This window comes from Protopterus annectens, chromosome 1.part1, assembly GCF_019279795.1.
Source record: "Protopterus annectens isolate FY-2018-M chromosome 1.part1, PAN1.0, whole genome shotgun sequence".
In the NCBI taxonomy this organism is placed as follows: domain Eukaryota; kingdom Metazoa; phylum Chordata; order Ceratodontiformes; family Protopteridae; genus Protopterus; species Protopterus annectens.
Window position 1 is genome coordinate 629,139,365 of NC_056726.1, and position 22,178 is coordinate 629,161,542.

Genomic DNA, 22,178 nt, shown 5'->3' on the forward strand with positions numbered 1-22,178 from the left:
AAGAATCATGAAGCCTGACAAAGGGGGAGGAGTGGTTATAATGGATAAAGTAGAATATGACAGCAGAATGTATAAGATCCTATGGGATGATACTAAATATGAAATAGTATCTAAAAATGAAATAAACATCGCATATAATAGAATAGATATTAATTTAAAAGACATGCTGTATGAAGGGTCTATTGATCAGGATACGTATAATTTTTTAAAGGTAGAAAAACCAAAAATCCCTCTAATATTTGGTATACCTAAAACCCATAAAAACGAAATAGACCCACCCTTAAGACCCATTGTTTCGGCAGATGGCTCTAAAACACATACTTTAGCCAAGTTTGTCGACAACAAGACCAAAAAATTATTGGTAGAAAGGCAACAAATTTTGAAAGATTCATGGGATTTATTGAAAGTCATTTCTGATATAGCTGATATTGATAATATTATTTTCGTTACTATAGATGTAATGGATCTATTTTCTTCTATTCCCTCTAAGGAGGGTATTGAGTTCTATGAGGAAATTATATACGAAGACAATAGTTTGACAAATAATGATAAGCAGGCATCTGTCTGGTTAATGGATATGGTGCTGCAAATCAATTTTTTGTTCTTTAATGGCGAATTTTACAAGCAAACAGAAGGTGTGGCTATGGGTGCGGAGTGTGCCCCCACTTTTGCTAATTTGGTAATGGCAAAGTGGGAGGAAAAATATGTGTTGGAATGTGCATTTAGTAAATGGTGGGTGCTATACCGCAGATTTCTTGATGACATAGTCCTTTTTTGGACAGGAAGTGGAGAGAAATTAAATGAATTTTTAGAATATTTGAATCACACTACAAACTTCTTGAAATTCACTTGGACAATTTCTAATACCTCCTTAAACTACTTGGATGTGGAAATTTATAAGAAAGGTAGTACTTTAGAAACCAAAGTGTATAGGAAACCCACTTATTGTAATACTTATTTGCACTATAACAGTGCACACCCTACACATTGTAAGAGGAACATTATTAAAGGCCAGTTTGTGAGGGGTAGCAGGATGACCAGCAACGAAGAAGATTTTATGAGAGAATGTGATACACTAGGGAGTATGTTTAGAGATCGAGGCTACCCAGAAAAACTTATTAAAGAAATCAGACAAGAAGTTGAAAAAGGAAGAGAAACTAGATTTGCACCATAGTGAGAGGAGTGGAATTAGGTAGCACTCCTAATACAAGCAAGACTATAGATAAAGAACAAGAAAATTATAATCTAGCTCTTACCTTAGAATATAATGGTGTTAATAATAATATAAAACAAATTTTTCATAGAGAATGGAATAGGTTCATTAATTTAACTGACATAGAGAAAGCAGAAAACATTCCAGCTAAAGTAGTATACAAAAATGCACATAGCCTAAGAAATATCTTGGAAAACAAAAAATCTAATAATTTGAATGACAAAAAGAAAAAAGGTACATATAAGTGCGGCAGATGTGCACAATGCCCATATATATTAAATGGGAATAGTATAAATATAATGAGCAGGAATAGAACCATAACAAATGAAGAGTATTACTATAATTGTGATTCTATGGGCTTAATATACTTAGCTGGTTGTAAAATTTGTTATTCATTCTATATAGGGAAAACGGAAAGGAAACTTAAAAGGAGAATTTATGAACATCTCAATGATATTAAAAATTGTAAGGAGACTAATGCCCTTTATAGACATACTAAGAAATGCCCGGAAGCCAGTTTCGTATTCACAGTTATTGAACATACTGAAAAAGATATAAGAGGTGGGCTTTGGGAGGAGAAGATAGAATATAGGGAGCTCTGGTGGCAAATCACACTACAGTCCTACAACCCAACGGGTTTGAATGAATATACAAGTATATTACCCATTTTAAAGTTAAGGGCAGCTAAATTGTAACACATACCTGTATGTATTTATTAACTTGTGTCTAGTGTAATATATTATTTTTATTCTTTTAAAGATTTTAAATAATGTTCATTTATAAATAAATTTTAACTCCTGGGTGGTTTTTAGCTATATAATAATTATGAAATAGTAGGAATTAATTTATTAAAGTTTTGTATTACTATGTTTACATTTTTTAGTATAACTTATACTCAGTAGCAATATTGACAAACAGCCACTAGATGGCACACAAGTACAGGCTGCTTCCATCTGTTCACGATTTAAACAACAGAAATTCAATACTGTTTTTTAATTTCTAATATACAATTATACATGTATTTTATTTAAATATTGCTTCATAGTATCGCTGAATTTATTTAAGTCTTGAAGCTTCAGGAATGTTTTTACACATATTAAAATGGTTTTTAATAATAATAAAGACAGTCAGTTAATTTGGAAGTTTTTTTAAAAAATTTTAATCTATTAGGAATTTGGAGGGAATTTTTTAATTGATTGATTAAATGGGGTATAAATAGTAGATGAATTAGTCTAACAAAGTACATCTGATGAAGTGTTGTGATATAAACGAAAACGCAGTTGGAAGAATAGCATTTATGCTGTGGCTTTCCCTTTGCTGTATGTGGTTTAACTCTTGATTGTGACTGTTGGTGGAATAAAACATTGAACATTCAAGCATCTTGGTTTTCATCCATTCCATTACATTTGGATTATTGTTTTTTTTCACCCTGCTTTTTTCGATTCTTGTTTTATTTAAGAATGTTTTTAGTGTCAAAGAAAGAAAATGCTTGGAAATCAGTTCCAGATTTGTCTTTTCTAAACCTTTTTGTGATAGTGTCCAAATTCAGAAGGATGCCAATTCACAACCTCTTACCTCTTCTTTCTCATTCAAGTTTCCTTGTAACATTAGATTTAAATGACACTTGTCATCACATTCTTATTCATCCAAACTTCAAGGGTTTCTTAAGGTTTTGTGTGTGTGGGTCACATCCTCAGTTCACTGCCTTACCCTTTGGACAATCCACAGAACCAAGGGTGTTCACAAGGAGTCTAGCTCCAGTTATAGCTAATTGCAGGCGACATAGTATCAACATTTCCCCATATTCGGATGACATGCTTCTCCATGCAGAGTCGTGTTCAAAGTGTCGGGGATCTCTGTCTTGGGTGAGAGATCTCTTACACAAACTGGGATTTCAAGAAAACATTCAAAAGTCTATCTTCACTCCTCCTCACAGGATTGTGTTTCTGGAATGTCAACTAGACACCACAGTTCAAAGGCCTTTTCTTCCACAGGACAAAAATATATCTATACATAGATCTATTGCTAGTTTTTTTCACTCAAGCTACTGTCACTGTTAGGGAATACCTCAAGATTTTGGGATCTTAATTTTGTGTTAGAAAGGCAAACACTTACTCTATTTGAACCAGCTAACTTGGCTAACCTGAGGTTCTTAACATCGAAAACAGTTTTACTAATGGCTCTTTACTCTGCAAGAAGGGTATCTGAGTTCCGAGCTCTTATGGTGAGTCAACCCTATCTCATTTTCTACAGGAACATGATTTCCTTGAGAACTAACCCTTCTTTTACGCCTAAAGAAGATTCAGAGTTTATTTTGAGGCAGCCTATCCTGTCTTCCTGTTTTCTTTCCTTTACCCAAAAATGAAGGAGAAAGGATACTCCATAATTTAGATGTCCACAGACAACTTCTGTAGAATGTTGACAGAACTAAATCTTTCACATCTTCGGATCAGTTTTTCATTTCTTGTGAAGGTAAAAAGAAGGGACAACCTGTGTCAAAACAGACTATTTCAAATGGTTGTCTAATGCTATTATCTTTTGTTATACACACTACAAGAAAACTATTCCAGGCAGGGTCAAGGCCCACTCTATCATGGCACTGGCTTCATCTATGGCTTTTTGGAAAGAGTTGGATTCTTGATGTATTCTAGAAGCTGCTACTTGGTCCTCTGTACATATTTTTACAAGGCACTATAAGCTAGATTACTTTTCTAGGCCTAGGACAGGCTTTGCAAAGATCATTCTCTAGTGGATCCTGAAGTCTTCTCCTTCCACCTCCGAAATGTTGTAAGTTAGGGTAATCTACCCATATAGGTAAGGCTACTGCAGTTGGGATCAATATCATGAACATTGTAGAGTCATTTAAGTAAACTTACCATAATAGTAGATATTTGAATGGTCACTGCTGCAGTAGCCACTCCTTCTCATCTACCCACCCACCTTGTTTTTTGGTGTATTGTTTATGCCAGGAGGTGACTATTTATTTTTGTTCTTCTCAGCATTGTCACCTCAGGAGTTAGCCTCCCTCTCTCTCTATTGGCAGGAAAGCTCTGAAGGGCTTGGCACCCATATTTGAGTTTTGGTTAGATCAACTCAACCTGCCAGACAGTTTGGGTGTGTGGAAAGTGCCCTGAAGCTTTGGAAACTGGCCATCAATTATATCCTTGGCAGGATATAACCCATATGGTTAAAGCTACTGAAGCACTGATCATTCAAACATCTACTGTTATGCTAAGTTTATTTATTTGCTGTTATTATAGTTTTGCTAAACTGTCCTGCAATCTGTGCGTAAGTACGTTGTGGTAACCTTTTGAAATGTTGATACCAGTTTCACTGAGTCCCAAAATATGGAGACTGAATGGAAGAAAAAACTGACTTGCACATATCAAGTCCAAGACAGCCATTTCTTGGAATATTCCCCTTTCTTCGAGGTATGGCATCTCAAGGTTGGTATATATAAGTGTGGGCATGTGTTGGACTTTCTCCCTGCAAAAAAACAAGTTTAAAAGATAACAGCAGTATTCAATACTCACTCATTTCCTGAAATCTCAGACTTGTTTTAGTATGTCGGTTTTCATACGAATGCATACATTTCAATAAGCAGCCATAGGTTTCAAATAGTAGTCATTAAAAATACACCTTAATAAAGCAGTGCATGGTACATATCCCAAATTGTTTATACTCTCTGCTTTTACCAACATATTCTGTGAAAGAATTACCTAAACAACTGTGACATCTGCTCCCTTGATTTGGTACTCACAGTTACCTTTGAGATTTTGCTCTGAAAGCCCCTAGGAATAAAAATATCTTATTGGTAGAAAACTGGGCCAAAGAAAATACTCAAGGTATATTCCCTATACGTGGAATGATCATGCCAAGTACATTTACTATATCAGTTGAACTTCAGATATGTATACTGCAGCACTGAGACATCTGCATACTATGCAATTACATGCAACATTTCTCAGATTTAATTATGATAATAAAGGAGTGCAAATAATGGATCGAATTTCTCCCATATTTTCATTCTGTCTTACAAACCCTTTTTAATTATGAAAAAAGAAGAAAGCCATATACTACATATATGATATCTTTTCAGTGCATACAAAACATCAGCTAGTGTTGCTCATAATACCAACACCATTCTCAGATAAGAATACATCTATCATTAGCATTTTTGCACAGCCAACAAAACAAGAACTTTGGTAGTTATCATCACCAGGAGTTAATACTTACTGGACTCTAAAGGAGGATGGGAACTCTCAGGAATTCTAGGGATATCACTAAAATAGAAATAAATAACACAGTCATACAATTAATGAAGCATCAGACATAATGGGAAAATGCAGGCTTCTAATTTTATTTATGTACTTAAAGTGCATTTATGCATGTGCAAAACCTGGCAGAGCAATGACTTATGACGCAGCTGGATAACAGGACTAAGGACATGCACTTAGATGGCACAGAGCATGAGAAAACCGAGTGCTTTACATACCTGAAATGTGATTCACTTGATACTTATTCATATGATTAGAAACTGACTGTTTAGTAACAAAGCATCAAAGGTTATCTATTCCATTCTGTACATGGAACTAATAATCTTACTTAGTTCCATGTCTTTCACTTTACCAAAGTGGAAGCTTTGTTATCATACCTTTCATAAGTCTAAAGAATAGGACAGAAACGTGGTATATACACTGATGAAAATATACATTCTATTACTGAGCAATTATGTGAAAAAAAGCCATTAGAATACATACAGAATCTGTAAAGTATTTAGAGTTGCCTACTTGCTTGTAATTACAAAAAATATTAGACTTTCTGGAAATCACTGTAAATTAACTTAAACATTTTGCAGCTCTTATTTTATATCAGAGGTTCATAAGCTGTGATGCAGTATACTTATTTAAAATCTACAAAGAAAATGAAAACAAAACATCCAGATGAAATTCAGAAGTGACATCAATAACGGGGGAGGGTGAGCAGAAAAAAAGTAAATTGAAAATGACGGTACAGCTTGCAAACAAATTAAAACTAGAAGCCCATGTTCACTTTTACGGCTGTGGAAATATACTAACTACGTCACACAGGTGAACATCATTCTTGATATTGTAGCATTGAACGTGCTAAGCCACTTTTAAGTAAGATGTAGTCATAACAGACATTAAACCTTTTTGGATAATCAAGCTAGACTGTAATGGTGATGTTAAAATGCTCAGTGTGTTGGACTACAAAACTGCAAGAAAAAAAGAGTTGTTTAATTGACAAGTATAAAAGCAGAACTAGGAAGCAGAGTCTATGCTCACACTGGTATATTTCACAAACATCTAGCTCTCCAACAGAATTTCAAGGAATCCAAACAATCTCCCAACAGCAGCAACACAGTAAGATCCAAAGAAAAAAAACAGTGACAGGATCCAATTCTTATATTAAACCTCAAATTTATTGTATCAGATAGTAAAAACTGGTTGAGCGCTTTCTTCTACAAACTGTAGATTTCATCAGAACATTCAGCATTCGTTATAAAACCTTTATATACTCTAATTTCCTGTGACTCTTTTAGGTTCGCTATATTGGAGGTGGTTAGGAGTAACCCAAGGGGTGGGGATGTTAAGGCAATACTGGGGAAAAAAGAAATCAAATGGCAGATCAGGTTAAATGCTGCCTGTGCTCCAGGTATTAATTAATATATTCCCACTAAACCTCTCATCAGGATTTAAGATATACACTAGTTAATAATGCAGTCAACACAAACCCCTATTTACTTGCTGGACAAGTGTAATATACACTCATACCCCTGAGAGCCTCTGGAAGTGTTGTGAATATTAATACATATGTGTATATTGAATACACATTGTGGATTATAACATTTTATTGCCTATTCTTAGACTGACATTAATAGTTCCTTTTAGGAATAGGATGAATGTACATGTACTACGTGTTAGTCATTGTAGTTATACAACATATAAAATGTTTTTATGTTTATTATACATAATAATAGATTTTTACATTGTTTTTAAACACTAAAGGTTTTAAACATTAAAGTCTTAATTGAAATGATTAAGTGAATAATTGCAGTTATGGGCAGGAAATTAGAGTATATAAAGGTTTTATAACGAATGGTGAATGTTCTGATGAAATCTACGGTTTGTAGAAGAAAGCGCTCAACCAGTTTTTACTATCTGATACAATAAATTTGTGGTTTAATATAAGAATTGGATCCTGTCACTGTTTTTTCTTGGGATCTTATTGTGTTGCTGTTGTTGGGAAACATCTAGCTCTGAAGGAAGACATGACTAAGATGCTACTACAGCACCTACTGTTGAGAATCTAGAAAAGCTAAACAGGACTCTATTAAGGAAATTCATCAACTACATGACAAGTGTTATGGGTATCCCTGGTGTTATTAATTTACAATACGTACTACTGTTCTTTTAGTTTCTGTTGTCACAGATAACACATACAAGGAATGAACACCAACTCCTGGATCAGGACACTACCAGCTAAGCGCACCTACACTAAAATGTTGCATACAATGAGAGTAATGGAGAATATTATTGTCATACCAAACAGTACACCAAAGCTGGGCAGCCCAATAACACGAGCAACTGATTACTGCTTTAAGTGCCATTACTGTGATGACCTGCAAGGAAATTGCAACGATATAATGCAAAATAGTTGCAGAAATTTTAAGAAACCATTAAATATCCTTTGCAGTAAAAGAAGATCGACATGTCATTAATGATGATGATCAGGCTGAATAGTGGACCATGATATCCTAACAAATTCTTGTCTCACTAGATATTAAAACAATATTAGGGTTTGCATCAAGATCTAAGGATATAATGGTGCCCCTCTACTCTTCCCTCATCAGACCCATTATTGAGTACAATGCACCAATTGGAATGTACCTGGCTAGACATCTCCAGCAGCTGGAGAGACCACAGAGGTACCTAACCAAGAGGATTACTGGCCTCAAACAGTTGCCCTATGCAGCACGATTGAAAAAGCTAAGACTGTTCTCTGTTGCATACCACTTTCTCAGAGGCGATCTCTGTTGAACGTACAGAGCCATGTCCAACCCAGAATTGTTGAACATGCTCCATCTTAGCAAAACCAAATTTACTCGAGCTACATGCTCTAGGGATATAAACCTCAACACAACAATGAATAGAACATGCTGGAGGGATAGATTCCCTTTGCAGAGACTTCCCTTACTATGGAACAGGGTCCCGATCTACATAAGACAGAGTCCCTCACTATCACTCTTCAAGAGGAACCTTTATGAGTGGATGGGTAAAAGAAAGTTCACACCGGGGATCACACCAACAGCACTACTAGATAGGGGCCAAGGGTACTAGCTGCTAGTACAAGGGTCTAGGGAACTACTAAAGGGGCAGTGAATACCGCACAACGTGGCTGGGCTAATATATGCCTTCGGGCAGATAGACCAGTACCAACCTATGAACCTATTAACACAATCATACAATTAATGGAGCATCAAACATAAGAGTCTCCACTGCAGTTCTCCACCATCCAACCAGCTATAGTCAAGTAATTCTCCATTCTGATATGGGAAAGTGTCCAACTTTTCTTCCCAGACCGGGAATGTCCTGGTGTGCATATGTATATGTGGGGAGGTGGACCAGGATAAGAGAACAGAAATCTCATAGAAAAGTTAGCCACTGAAGGATGGGTTATCCTCAAGGTGTTTTTTTTTTTTTTTTTATTATTGTTTGTTTTATATTCTGCCTATCCTCTTCCAATGGCAGTTTCATGCACATGCCCTTGTAAATGAGAATGCAAGATCCGGCCCAGGTGCATACAAGTTTTCATGCAAGTGGACGCCCTGATTTCAGAGTCAGTACTGCTTAGCCATTTTAAGTAAAGAAGCTGACACTAGGCATCCTAGTGTCAATTTCCTAGACTCCACCAAAAGACACCAGTAGTCTGGGTCAGGTTGCCTCCCTCTTCCAGGATGGGTGAGCAGACACTGGTTGCTTAAACCTACCTGTCACAATCAGGTCATCCAACACCTGGATCATTAACTGATCCTAGTTAATCTGGGATGCAGTCAGGGCTTTGCTCCATGCAGCTGGGAGGCAGTTTATATTAAAAGTCATTCTTGTACTATGCAGAATCAAGTGCCTATATATAGAAGAAGCCTTGAAATACTTCGTTATGACAGATTTGAGAATTTCTTGTAAGCTAAATACCCTCTACAAAAGCAGGAAGAGAAGTATGTTTGTGCAGATTTTATCTGGCAGTGAATATTCCCCTACCTGTTTCAGGTATACGGTTCTATACGGTAGATGTGCTGGATCTAAAGTCAAGTCAGAAAATCCTGGAAAATTATGTAAATGGACTTTTACCTCACATACGTGCATGGATACTAGATTTCATTTTGATATATATTTTTTATGTTATTATTTTTGGCCCACACTTTTGAATAGCTGAAATATTCAAAACGTTCTTTATACAACACATACTCTGGATACTGCAGAAAATGGAGCACTTTTCCAGTGCTAAACCTATAGGTAAATGCAGGATCAGTGGTCATTCTGCGTGCAAAAGTAAGTGCCTTTTGTATGTTTTGTTACTATTATTTCCTTCTGCCATATATGTGGTTGTTGGAAAATGAAAAGCAACATCTGTAAATAAACAAGAAAAAACTGTGTTACAGGAATAATGGATAAAGCAAGAATTATTAATGAAAAAAACAATACACCCGAGTGGTAGAATTTGTATTAACACCTACGAGCAGACAGAATGGCAAGTCCTGCATGGTATATCCAAGAAGGAAACAGAAAAAAATAGTACAGGTAGAATGCTATGAAAAAATGTATCCCAAAATAAACTGTAAAATGCAAGACACATTAAGAAATGTAAAATTTCTAGAAAAAGCTATCAGTTAAGCCAGTGTTTTATAAGGAGGCATAACTTACCAAGTCAAGTTAGAAGAAACTTGATGGAACAAAGTCTCACATAATTTCTGTGAGACTTCACTAAAGATGTCCTGAACTGAGACAGAGGTTGTAAGCTGAGTGATCAAATGATGGCTTTTAAATTAAAGTTGACAAAGTATATGCCTTGTTGGAAATATTATTTGAAGCTGGTGATCGATTCTATCAGCACTCATCAAATTCAGCACTCGATAAAAGAAAAAAAAAAAGACAGGAATAATACAGGGCAAACAGTGTTTTCAATTCAGAAAAAAAACAAATAGAAGGTATTACTGAAATGTTTAGTTTGCACTTACCTCTGTGCATCAGAGGGACAATTCAGGACAAGGAGTTTAATCTTCCAGATGTTGTCATCTACAAAGCAGGAAGTCTTCCAATATTTTACTTACAGGGACCCTAGCTGTGTCAGCATTGTACAGAATATGCAGATAAGTGATGCTTACAAACTCACAGGTGTACACCCTAATCATACAATTCTGAGACCTGTAGATTTATAGAAAAAAAGGGTTTCTAAAGGCAGAAGAATGCCCAAACTATGACCTGCCAAAGGAATTAGACTTGTACAGAAAGACATAGTAAAGCAGCAAAGTCAGTGAACAAAGGCATGACAGACAACACGCTGCTGTCACTGCAGAAAGACAGAAAGACAGAAAAAGGCTTCGGCTGTCATATTCCTAAAAGAATACTGAATCCCCGACTAGTACAATCATTACTTTGGGAAGTTTATTCCTTCATGCAAAGTTTTCACTGAGGAGTTCACTGGCCATTACTTGGAATACTTAGATAACCTTTGGGATCCTATGAGCAATTCAAAATGCTGTAGAACTTCTTTCTGTAAAAACAGACCTCCCTTTTTCTACCTGTCTCATTACCTTGAATAACACAGGAGATGAAATGGTTACTTTGTCACACTTTTCCTGAGGTGTGGTGATGAATAAAAATAAATGTAGGCTTTGGGCATAGGAAGGGAATCAGCTTGGACTTCACTGTGACCTGACAGCCAGTAATTGCATCTTAATTACCAATGTATAAAAATGTGATAGAATCACAGTATTCAAAAAAGTCATTCTGATGATTGTATTCTTAGCCATAATATTTAATATGATACCTACCATTCTGTCTCTTTTCTGCTGAAGTGATACTGAAAGGACTATATTCATGTGTAAGCTTTAACAGAACCAATGGAGTTATAACCACATACAAACATACACACACACAAAAATAAATAAACAAATAAATAGATAAATAAATAATTATATGCACACACACACACACACACACACACACACACACACACACACACACACACACACTCACAAGTGTGTGTGTGTGTGTGTTTCTGTGTGTGAGTACAATGTGTTTATGTAATGTTCAGTTATCAAGTGTATGTCAGTATGCGCTATGATGTTATCACAAATGCTGGTTATCTGTTATGGAAGTTTCAATAGATGTCATTAAGGAAGGTTTTGTTTTGAAACTGATTTGTGCTACAGATTACGAAAGGCTGCTGTCATGCAGTGAATGGGGGTTTTACAGAGTACTGAAACCACTGTCTTTGTTATTTTAATTTTTCCACTTTGTGTGGTCTTCTCCTTTATGCTACTGGCTACGCAACCATGGAGTTAATATATATGAGGGTATATAGGAAAAGACTAATGCAGAGGTAAATGAGACTTTACTCCCCAGTCTTCACCCCCAGTAAAGAACTGTTTTTTTTTAATTTTATGTATGTGGTATTCTGTAGGTAGTGCTTTTTTATATTTGACAAGGTATAATCAACGTGTTAGGTTTGAGAGGTGTGTGTGTGTGTGTGTGTGTGTGTGTGTGTGTGTGTGTGTGTGTGTGTGTGTGTGTGTGTGTGCGCGTGTGCATGTGTGCGTGTACGTGTGTGTGTGTGTGTCCAGACATTATTAATAGTAGATCCCAAAGTATATGATTAAATGATAAAAACACATATCTGGTACATCATGTAGATACATTTTTATTTATTTATCCTCTTTATGCATCATCAGGAGTTCATCTATACTTCTCCCCTTGTCCTGCCATCAAATCTACTAAAACCCCATTTACTCTAAGGACTGCAATAATTTCATATAATAAAAGTATGCAGAAAGGCACCATAAAAACACTACATGCATTGGTTAAAAGCATACAAATAAAAATCAATACAACTAAAAGTATTAGTCAAATAAAAATAAACAATAACCATGATAAGTCAATGAAAAACAACACTACTGGCAAAATATACACAGATATAAAAATGTACACCAGCTTACAGTAAAATAATCTTAAGATGTAAATGAATTATAAACCTGTAAAATAATAAAATACCCTAACTTAAGTATGACAAATTACCATAAAAATCAACAGAAATATTAATAAAATAAAAAAAGTCTCCAAAACTGCAGTAAGCTACCACAATATAGTCCAACTAAAATAAAAAAAATTCCATAACTTAAGTAACTTTTGTGTTTACCACTCAGCATGACACACACACACACACACACACACACACACACACACACACACACACACACACACACACACACACACACACACACACACACACAATTTAAAGTAGCAAATTATATGAAAGTAAAAGCAGACCATTTGTGCATAAAATGAAAATAACTGTGTATCAACATGTTTTGAACAGGTAAACTTTGTGGTTTCTCACTGTAAAGCCTGGGCCATTAAAAAATCTGTACTTCTAGCTATACATGGATAGCCAGATATAGATAAATAGATAAATATAAATATAAATATAAATACTGCTATAACTATATATGTGTGTGTGTGTATGTATACATGTATATTCATGATTTAAAACAATGCATATTATTTCAGAAAATAATTACAGTGTTGAAACATTAAATGTTTTCATTTAACAAAATAAGATTGCTCTCTAATAGTTGACTCAATAAGAGTTGTTCATCCATCCATGACTCACAATGTCTATTTGACATGTTTTTTTCATTTTGGCTCTTCTAATAGTCACATGTCATCCAAGTCACCTCTCTAAACTTGGAATACTCTTATAAATGTAGCATGAACTACACCTATACAATTTACCTTCCGACATGTTTGGCTATATATTTTATTTCTCTCTTTCTCTCCCTATCTATGTATAGCTTTAATGCACTCGTCGAATCTGCACGTGTCCTTTACAAAATTAATCAAAACGAAAACTGACTAAAACAACAGCAGAACTGATCCAGTAAATGGTACAATAAAGCATAAAAGTCTTCACTGACTGGATGCTTAAACACAGCGGTCTTCCTAATGACTGAAATATACTCTGCTTTGAACCTCAGATAACATATCTCTTCATTTCTTTGGAGTTTTATATGATACTACTGATGGCATCTTCATTAATCTAGACTTTGCCCTTTAATACTCTCTTTTAACCTTCCACCTGGTCCGTCAGCAACCTACTGTTTTATTTTATATAATAATCATTATCATTCTTAACTGCCTATCCTACTGGCCTCAGTTTTCAATCATTCTCTTCTCTTCACATAACTTGTACAATAGCTGCCAATGTTATTTTCCACAGTTGAGGCCTTTGTGTTGTAGTCCTATAGTTTAGGTTATTGTTCTAGCTCATTGTCTTTATTCAGTTTAGTAGTATGTACTGATACCATAAATATTTATAAATAGTATAATAATATAAATAGAAAATAAATATTTTTTTTACTTCTATGTATTTCAAATATCCCATATATTCTATTAACTTCTGTCTGCAGCCATTTTCTTTTTGAACTTATCTTTGTTATTATAATTATGTTTCTGTATGAGGCTTTTCCCCTAGTCCTCCACTGAAAATGGGCCATCGCTCAGTCGGACATACCTGGTTAACAAAAGTCAGACTAAAACAAAATAAAATGAAAAAAAAAACATATTATCCCAATAAACTTCTATTCATTTTATGTACATCCTTACCATCTTATTTGGACTACTTTTCAAAGTACTCACCATTTAGAAAACAAATGCAATTCAGCTATCAGTAAAAATATTTGAATCCAAAATCCTTCAACTTTCTGGACAGAGCTTATTCTGGCATAAAGAATGCATTAGTCCTTGTGCACAAGATTTTGTCTTCTTCATCTTTCCTATCCTCATTTCCATTTTAATAATTCAAAGCAGAAACGACCCTTATATTAAAAATAAGTTTTCTTTCTGTTGTAAGAACACCTATGTTAGCCCACCCCACATTCATACACATCTACCTGAAGTTCATTAGCTACTTCTTTCTATTTGTGCTACCATTATCTTTTTCTTAATATTGCAATCCCCATCTATATGCTGCTCGTCCAAAATACCATAGGTTCAAAGGTGTGTACTAGGCTAATGGCCCTGGGGCCTTTACAAGCCTAGCCATAGGATTACCCTGGCATTGCCCCACCTGGCCTTAGTTCTCAGTGCCTCTGTCGAGAAGAGCCACTGGAGTTATCTCCAGAGTGAATCTTCTATTTCCCGAGGTGCTCTGCTTGACATGTATGGGAAGTCTATTCCATAGTATGGGCAGTCTCTGGGTTATGAACTTGTCCCTCCAGTAAGTTCTGTTGATTGTGGTAATGAAGTTGAGATCTCTGGAGCGTGTGGTGCGAAGGGACTGGGATTTCTTTAGATGAAGCATTTCTAACAGAGCTGGGTCAGACATGACTTTGGAAGTCAAGCAGAGACCGCCTCTATGTAGCTTATATGAGACAGAGAATAGTTGGACTTTTTTTGAGTCTGTCCATATAGGACAAGTGTTTAAGGCCTAGGATCCTCTTTGTGAGGTACTTTTGCGGCCTCTCCAGTTGTTGCAAGTGTCTAGTGAGGTACATGCCAAATGGGGCATTGTACTCGATGACTGGCCTAATGAGGGAAGAGTAGAGGGAGACAGTGACCTTTTTCATCCTGGATGCAAAACCATTAGTAATGAGATGTGCCACATAGAAGGACTTTCTGACGACAGTGGCAATGTGGTGGTCAAAAGAGAAGTTGCTGTCAACCTGTGTTCCCAGATCTCTTATAATGCCTTCTGCATTCAGTGGACTACCATCAATGTGGTAATTCATGGGAATTGGGTTTTTCCCAAAAGGGATAATGACACATTTTTTTGGCATTGAGCTTATGGCCATGGTTCTGACACCAGTCGTTGGTCTCAGTGAAGCCATTCTGTAGGATGTCAACATCACTTGGGGGGTTAATAATAGCTCCCAACTTGCAATTGTCTGTGAACTTTGTCAGCCAGAGTCCTATCATGTTGGCCTGGACTTCAGAAAAGTAGATACCAAACAGGAGAGGATCCAGGACTGAACACTGTGGGACTCCACTCGTGACTAGTTGTCAGTATGACTTGGTGTCAACTACTTTCACACTGTGGGTTCTATCTGTGAGCCAGTTTGCAATCCACCTAGTGATATAGGGGTTGATGCCTAGCTTAGTGAAATCTGAAACTCAAAGGACTGTCAGTATTTACTGACTTCAATCATCAATGATTTGCCAGGAAAGCCATGAATTTTATTTAGAACAGACCAAAAACACGAGGCACAAATTTGAACATTCTATGAAAATCTGGAAAGCTGACAGGTATTGTGGGGAGCCCACTTATCTATCTATATTTATACAGTGAAAATTCTGAGAATCTGCTATAAACCTGCACATATTACATGCTAGACATTTAAAAGTTCCTCTTTTGCCATTCCCGATTTGTGTCTCACAATTATTAATTTCCCTCAATTCTTTATTGGTTTGTTTTTGTTTACAAATAATGGTTCAGGTCCTGCTTTTTCTAATTTATCTGCACTGGCTGTCAAAATAATCCAATTATTCTTTATAATATTTTAACGTCATTGCTATCCAATAAACATTTTAGGGACATAGCTTTCTTCAATCTATGTCTCTTAAAGTCTTCTTTTTCATTCATGACAACTGTTCCATATAAAATCTCATCCCCTACTTGTAAGGGATAGCCCCTATGCACAAAACACTCAAACTGATTTTTCCTTCTTATTTTAAAGCTATATCAGTGGTTAAATGTTGTGTCTTATATGACTGACTTATTGTTCTTCCTATATTCAGGATACATACTATCATTGTGTAAATATGTATCACTTGGGATGCATACTATCATTGTGTAAATACATATTACTATTTGAATTTTTATAATTAATACATGTAAAATACCTGTCACTATTAGATTTCTTAAAAACTATCATATACCTTTAGTTGACTTTTTCTTAGCCACAAACATGGGAAAACTTCAGAAAGTTGGTAGAGTCATTCATATACTTTAAACATTGTACCAAAAATATCATATCATTTCAGACCAAAAAAATGTCATCAATCATCAATAAAGCTTGTATAAAATGTTACCATATTAAACAAGGCTGTATTATAAATATAACACTCTTCCCAATATGACATAACACGATTTGCAAAATATGGTGCCATGGTGGCCAAATTTAAGCAGTGATAAGCCATCCTCCATGGGCAGTGCCAGCCCACATGCAATGCCCTATCCATGCAGCCAAGTTTGTGTTCCAAGTGTCCACTATTGGCTATTGTCTGAGCAGGAAATTCATTCTTTTCCCTGGGCTAGGGAAGCTGTCAAAATGCTTCTCCTTTCTACCCTTTAGCAAAGCCTCATAGGTCAGAGCTGATAACTGAAGCTGGGGCACCTAAGTACACCCATGCCTCTATTTATGTATACTGCTAATTTTACACACTGCTATCCATTTTTAATAATGTGCATAGTTTGTCCCTGGAAGGTTTCTTCCCGGACATTTTCTGAAAACTAGTCCTGCCCATTCACTTTATCCAGTTAAGAAATGCTGATAAGTCATTCAACCAATCAATTTCTACCAAGCTGTCGGCCATTATTCACATATACATTCCCTTTTGATACCCTCTGTACCACAATCATCAGTTTTCAGGACTTTCAATACATTAGCATTGCTCAGTTTAAAATAAATATCTCAATGAACTATCATAAAGACATCATGGACAAATCTCTAATACTGAGGACTATGACTAGAATCGAATTATAAGCAGCTTTTTATGTGCTCGAGAAATGGACGTTAAGAAATTCATCTTTGGAATGAAGCTCAGTAGATTCATCATGACATGCATGCTGAGAAGACATAACAACTGGGTTATGATCAGACAGAACTGAGTATGATCCTTTGAACTGCATGCAGCTTTACCTGCTCCCATGTACTACAAAAGTTAGTGTTCCTACACCTTTTTTTCTCTCACTGATTTACAGATTTGAAAGGTGTAATGCACTAGTGCCATGCAGCCAGCAACCAATAGGTAAAAGCAACAGGAAGTGCAAATTGTCCTTGCCACTGCTCTTTCATGGTGACTGATGACTGCTGATAATGTTCTAGCACAAGACTAGAACGTAATACAGGTGAAGGGTGCGTTGCAAAAACTTGTTAAGCACTTTTCTGACATCAGAAAGGTGCTTAGTAAGCTTATCCCCCCCCCCCCCCGATTTTACAGTGTGATTGCAGTCTCCCATGCAAGACATTAATATAAGTAAAACAACATTTATTAGCAAAATGTATGACTTCCATTATGTTTAAAACAAAAGTTTTTGGCTTCCATTTCCTATTCATCACCTTAATCAAACTGTACTACAGTATCAAGGGTATCAGAAGACTTTTGATGTATTCAGCAGTTTTGTTTTTGTTAATCTGAATTTCACTGCAGGTTTACTTGACCTACATAATTTGGATCTTAGGACTTGGATTTTGTGTTTATTCTGTGGTAGTATGATTTTGGTAGATCTAATTATTCTACCAAAAAAATGAAGCACTGACAACATATTTCACAAACAAGTTAGCTGACTGAGTTTTTGAGATGTGAATATTGTCAATGCTGGCTCTTATTATAAGGGAACTAAACTGAAGATGGACGGCACTAGGAGCCCAGCAGTAATGTTTCCTCAGACCTTCCTCCCTAAGTAAGGTATGTATTTTGGGGGCCATCACTGGCTAGCATTGGGTTTTAATATAACATTTATTACAAAATGGGATCTGTTTACTTACACGCTAATATCTTCACATAGCCCAGCTCTCTGACCTTCTCACCCCTCAGTCTTTTCTATGTGCATGTTTATTTTTTACTTATTTACTTTAATTTTTTATCGGTGGTGCAGCGGTTAGTGTTGTCGCCTCACAGCAAGAGGTTCTCCCGTTTGATTCTCGGCTGGAGCACCTTCTGTGTGGAGTCTGTATGTCCTCCCCATGGTCAAGTGATGCTAAAGACATGCAGGTAGGTGTGAGCATGAATGGGCGTGCCTTCTTTGAAAGTTGGGCGGCAGGCTGGCAACTCGGCACTGTAAAAATCCACTGCCAAACATGAGCGGACAGGAGTTGTGCTGTGGCGACCCCTAACTGGGAAAAGCCGTAAGACTTTATTTTTTATCCATTGTAGACCTGGTCAGTCCCACTAGGCTAGTAGTTTTGTTTTCTTTCCCAAGGGAGACCTGAGGTTATAGTTATACTGCAACACATGACCAATAGCCAATAGCTATATATACAGTGCCTGAGCATATTGGGTTTTGCTCATATTTTGCCTTGAACATTGGTCATTTTGGCTTAATCTTAATGAGTAAACCATGCCAGGCATGCACAAACACCAACATAATCTGCGTTCAAACTTGGTACACTGCTATACTTCATAATACATGAAAACTAAGAATTCAAAATGTGTACATCTTTTTTTCCTAGAGAAAATTAGGCCAAATAGTTTTCCTTGAATTTTTTGAAATGCTGGAATGAGCTAAGTAATTGAAGAAATAACTTATATTCTCGTATCTTACTGCTTTCACTCAAATAGTAGATAATTCAAAAATTTAACTGCAGACTTTTCAGTCTGAAAACATAATATCATGATAATATGACCAGTACTAAACATATATAAAACAATAAAAAAAAAGTGGTTGATGATTTTGTTTAATTATAGACTGCATAACAAACATTTTACAATGCTGCCAGTCAACATAATGCACACAGAAAAACAAGTACAACAGAAAAAAAAATCATTCTTTAGAATGGGTATAAATTATGAGGCAGATTCAGGACGAGAAGTTAAAAAGTCTATATAACAACTATTTCATGACTTGTGAGAGATGAAAACAGGTAAAATATTCACGGATATATAGGTTCATAGGTGTCTACTAGGCTAACGACCACGAGGGCCTTTTGAAGCCCATTTACAGATATTAATGACCACTACATCACTAAACATCATACAGATGAAACTAAATAGTCAACCTCCAATCCCATAGACTTTAGTAATAACAAAAAAAATGCATATTTTTGTAGGGTGCAAACCCTACATCAGTCCTCCAAACCTGTACAACTCTACACAAACTAAATTTGAGGTTACGCACCCTGAGAGGTTAGGGGGAAAACATTCTTTCCACCAAAGTTCATTGACCTCAGAGTTAATTCTTATGTAATTAAAGAAATGGAAGTCAATACATTAGGAGCTACAATATTAGGCTTGGTCCAACTTGTATCAACAAACCTAATGGTTCCCAGTTTTTAAGACCAGAGTTATTGAAATAAAGTGTATTAAATAGGTGTGTAATACAACTTTGTGCAGAACAAGACAGATACAGGAGGACAAAGGCACATCAGAACCTTAGAATTAGTTACTTACCAAATGTCATGAAATTAAAAAAAGTCAGGTGTAATGTGTACTGTATATTGTTTTACTCACATTGTATCATGAGCCACCAATAAAGTCACCACACTTTGAGATGTGCAACGTTAGTCAGTTACCCGATAATACAAATAGGCACATCTGAAAGGACATCACTTTGGGATGTGGACAAGAATGATGCAATTGAAAGAAAGATGTGTCTACTTGAAGTAGCAAGCTATGCGCTGCCACCTTTTGGATACTCAGTAATATACATTCTGGTATAAGCATATTACAGGTGATCTTCATTAGATTACCAGAGCAGTCCTTACATATGAGACATATCCTGCCAAGGATACATGTCCAGCCAGTCTGTAAAGCTTCATATACTTTCCTCATGAGTACCTGCCCTTATTACAAGCAGAGCTGCTAGTATGAAAGGGAAGTGCCAAAAACTGCAACCTTGCATGCAGTCCACATATGCATACTTTCATTAGTATCACATCCAGTGTTTCCATATGGTCAGGTTCATTGGGAGATGGTCAGACAGATAAGTTCCCCCCTGGAGACCATTCCTATTTCCTTATACATTTTTTGTAAAAATCCGTCGTACAGCTGCAAAAATATACATAACCAACTGATATTGCCAACATCCTGGAAGATAGGTTCAGTGCTAACTTTACCCCCCTCTCACCCCCTAAAAAGCCCATCTCTATACCAGAAGAATTCAAATATCCTGTAATCACAGCTGCACAGGTAAAAACCACACTCTCCAAAGCCAAGAACACAGCATCTATGGGACCTGACAACATCCCAGGTTGCATTCTACACGAACTACAGAATGAACTGGCTCCCCACCTAAGCACCATGTTCATTCATAGCTTCACCTCAGGCTTTGTGCCCACTGAATGGTGCACAGCAACAGTTATTCCACTCCACAAAGGGAGAGCCACCACAGATCCTGGGACTACCACCCCATTAGCCTATCGAGCCTGGTCTGCAAGGCCATGGAATGTATCACCATGGAACTTATAAACAAAGACATTGGTAATCTCCAAACTCTGGACCCCACCCAGTTCGGGTTTGTAAAAGGCAGATCATGTATTCTAAACCTGATAGACTTCTTTGAAGCAGTCACCAAAGACGTAGACGATGGTAAGGTGATTCACACAGCCTATCTAGATCTTGCCAATGCTTTTAACACCATCCCCCACTCTGGAATTATAGACAAACTCACTAAACTAGGTATAAATCCCTATGTCACAAGATGGGTTGCCAAGTGGCTCACTGACAGAACCCACACTGTGAAAGTAGCAGACTCCAAATCCGATTTCAGACCAGTGACAAGTGGTGTACCACAGAGTTCAGTCTTGGGTCCTCTCCTGTTTGGTATCTACTTTTCTGAAGTACAGGCTAATACAGAAGGTCTTTGGCTAACAAAGTTCGCAGATGACTGCAAACTAGGAGCCATAATTGAAACTCCTAATGATGTGGACATCCTACAAAAGGGCCTCAATGAGACAGATGTCTGGTGTCAAAGCCATGGTCTCAAGCTCAATGCCAAAAAGTGCATTGTCATCCCCTTTGGTAAAAATTCTGTACCCAAGAACTACCACATAGGCGGTAGTCTACTTAACACCGAAAGTGTGATAAGAGACCGTGGGACACAGGTGGACAGTAGTCTCTCCTTTGAGAATCACATTACCACAGTAGTCAGGAAATCCTTCTGTGTGGCACACCTCATCACAAAAGGTTTCTCATCCAGGAAAAAAAGAGGTCATTGTTCCCCTCTACTCATCACTCATTAGACCCATTACAGAGTACAATGCTCCTTTTGGTATGTACCTCACAAGACATCTACAACAACTGGAAAGGCCGCAGAAATATCTCACAAAGAGGATTACTAACCTCAAACAGATGCTCTACACAGACAGTCTCAAAAAACTCCAGCTTTACTCCGTCGCATATCGCCTACTCAGAGGTGATCTCTGCCTAACATACAAAGCTATGTGAAATCCAGAGCTGTTGGACATGCTCCACTTAAAGAAATCCCAATCCCTCTGAGCTACACGCTCTATGGACCTAAACCTTGTCACCACAATAAACAGAACATGCTGGAGGGCTAGATTTCTGTCCCAGAGACTTCTCATACTCTGGAACAAACTACCTGTCTCTATCAAACAAAGCTCTTCATTAGCACTCTTCAAGAAAAGTCTTGATGACTGGATGGCAAATAGGAAATTCACCCTGGGGATTATTTCTGTGGCTCTGCTCGACAGGGGCACAGGAAAATAATTTTCTTGGGTGGCGAAAGCCAGGGTACCTTTTTGACTTGGCTTATATAGGCCCTAGGC

The 22,178-nt window shown here is 36.7% G+C and overlaps 1 protein-coding gene across 21 annotated transcripts in view; it reads right to left on the reverse strand.

The window, feature by feature from the left end:
- The window catches only part of LOC122806573 (regulating synaptic membrane exocytosis protein 1-like), a 3,343,889-nt gene that overhangs the window by 1,342,377 nt on the left and 1,979,334 nt on the right, over positions 1-22,178 (reverse strand). For all 21 annotated transcript variants that reach the window (XM_044077123.1, XM_044077214.1, XM_044077165.1 and 18 more), the window contains one exon: positions 5,450-5,496. In XM_044077123.1, the coding sequence (XP_043933058.1) occupies positions 5,450-5,496 (47 nt within the window). The remainder of the gene's footprint in view (positions 1-5,449; positions 5,497-22,178) is intronic.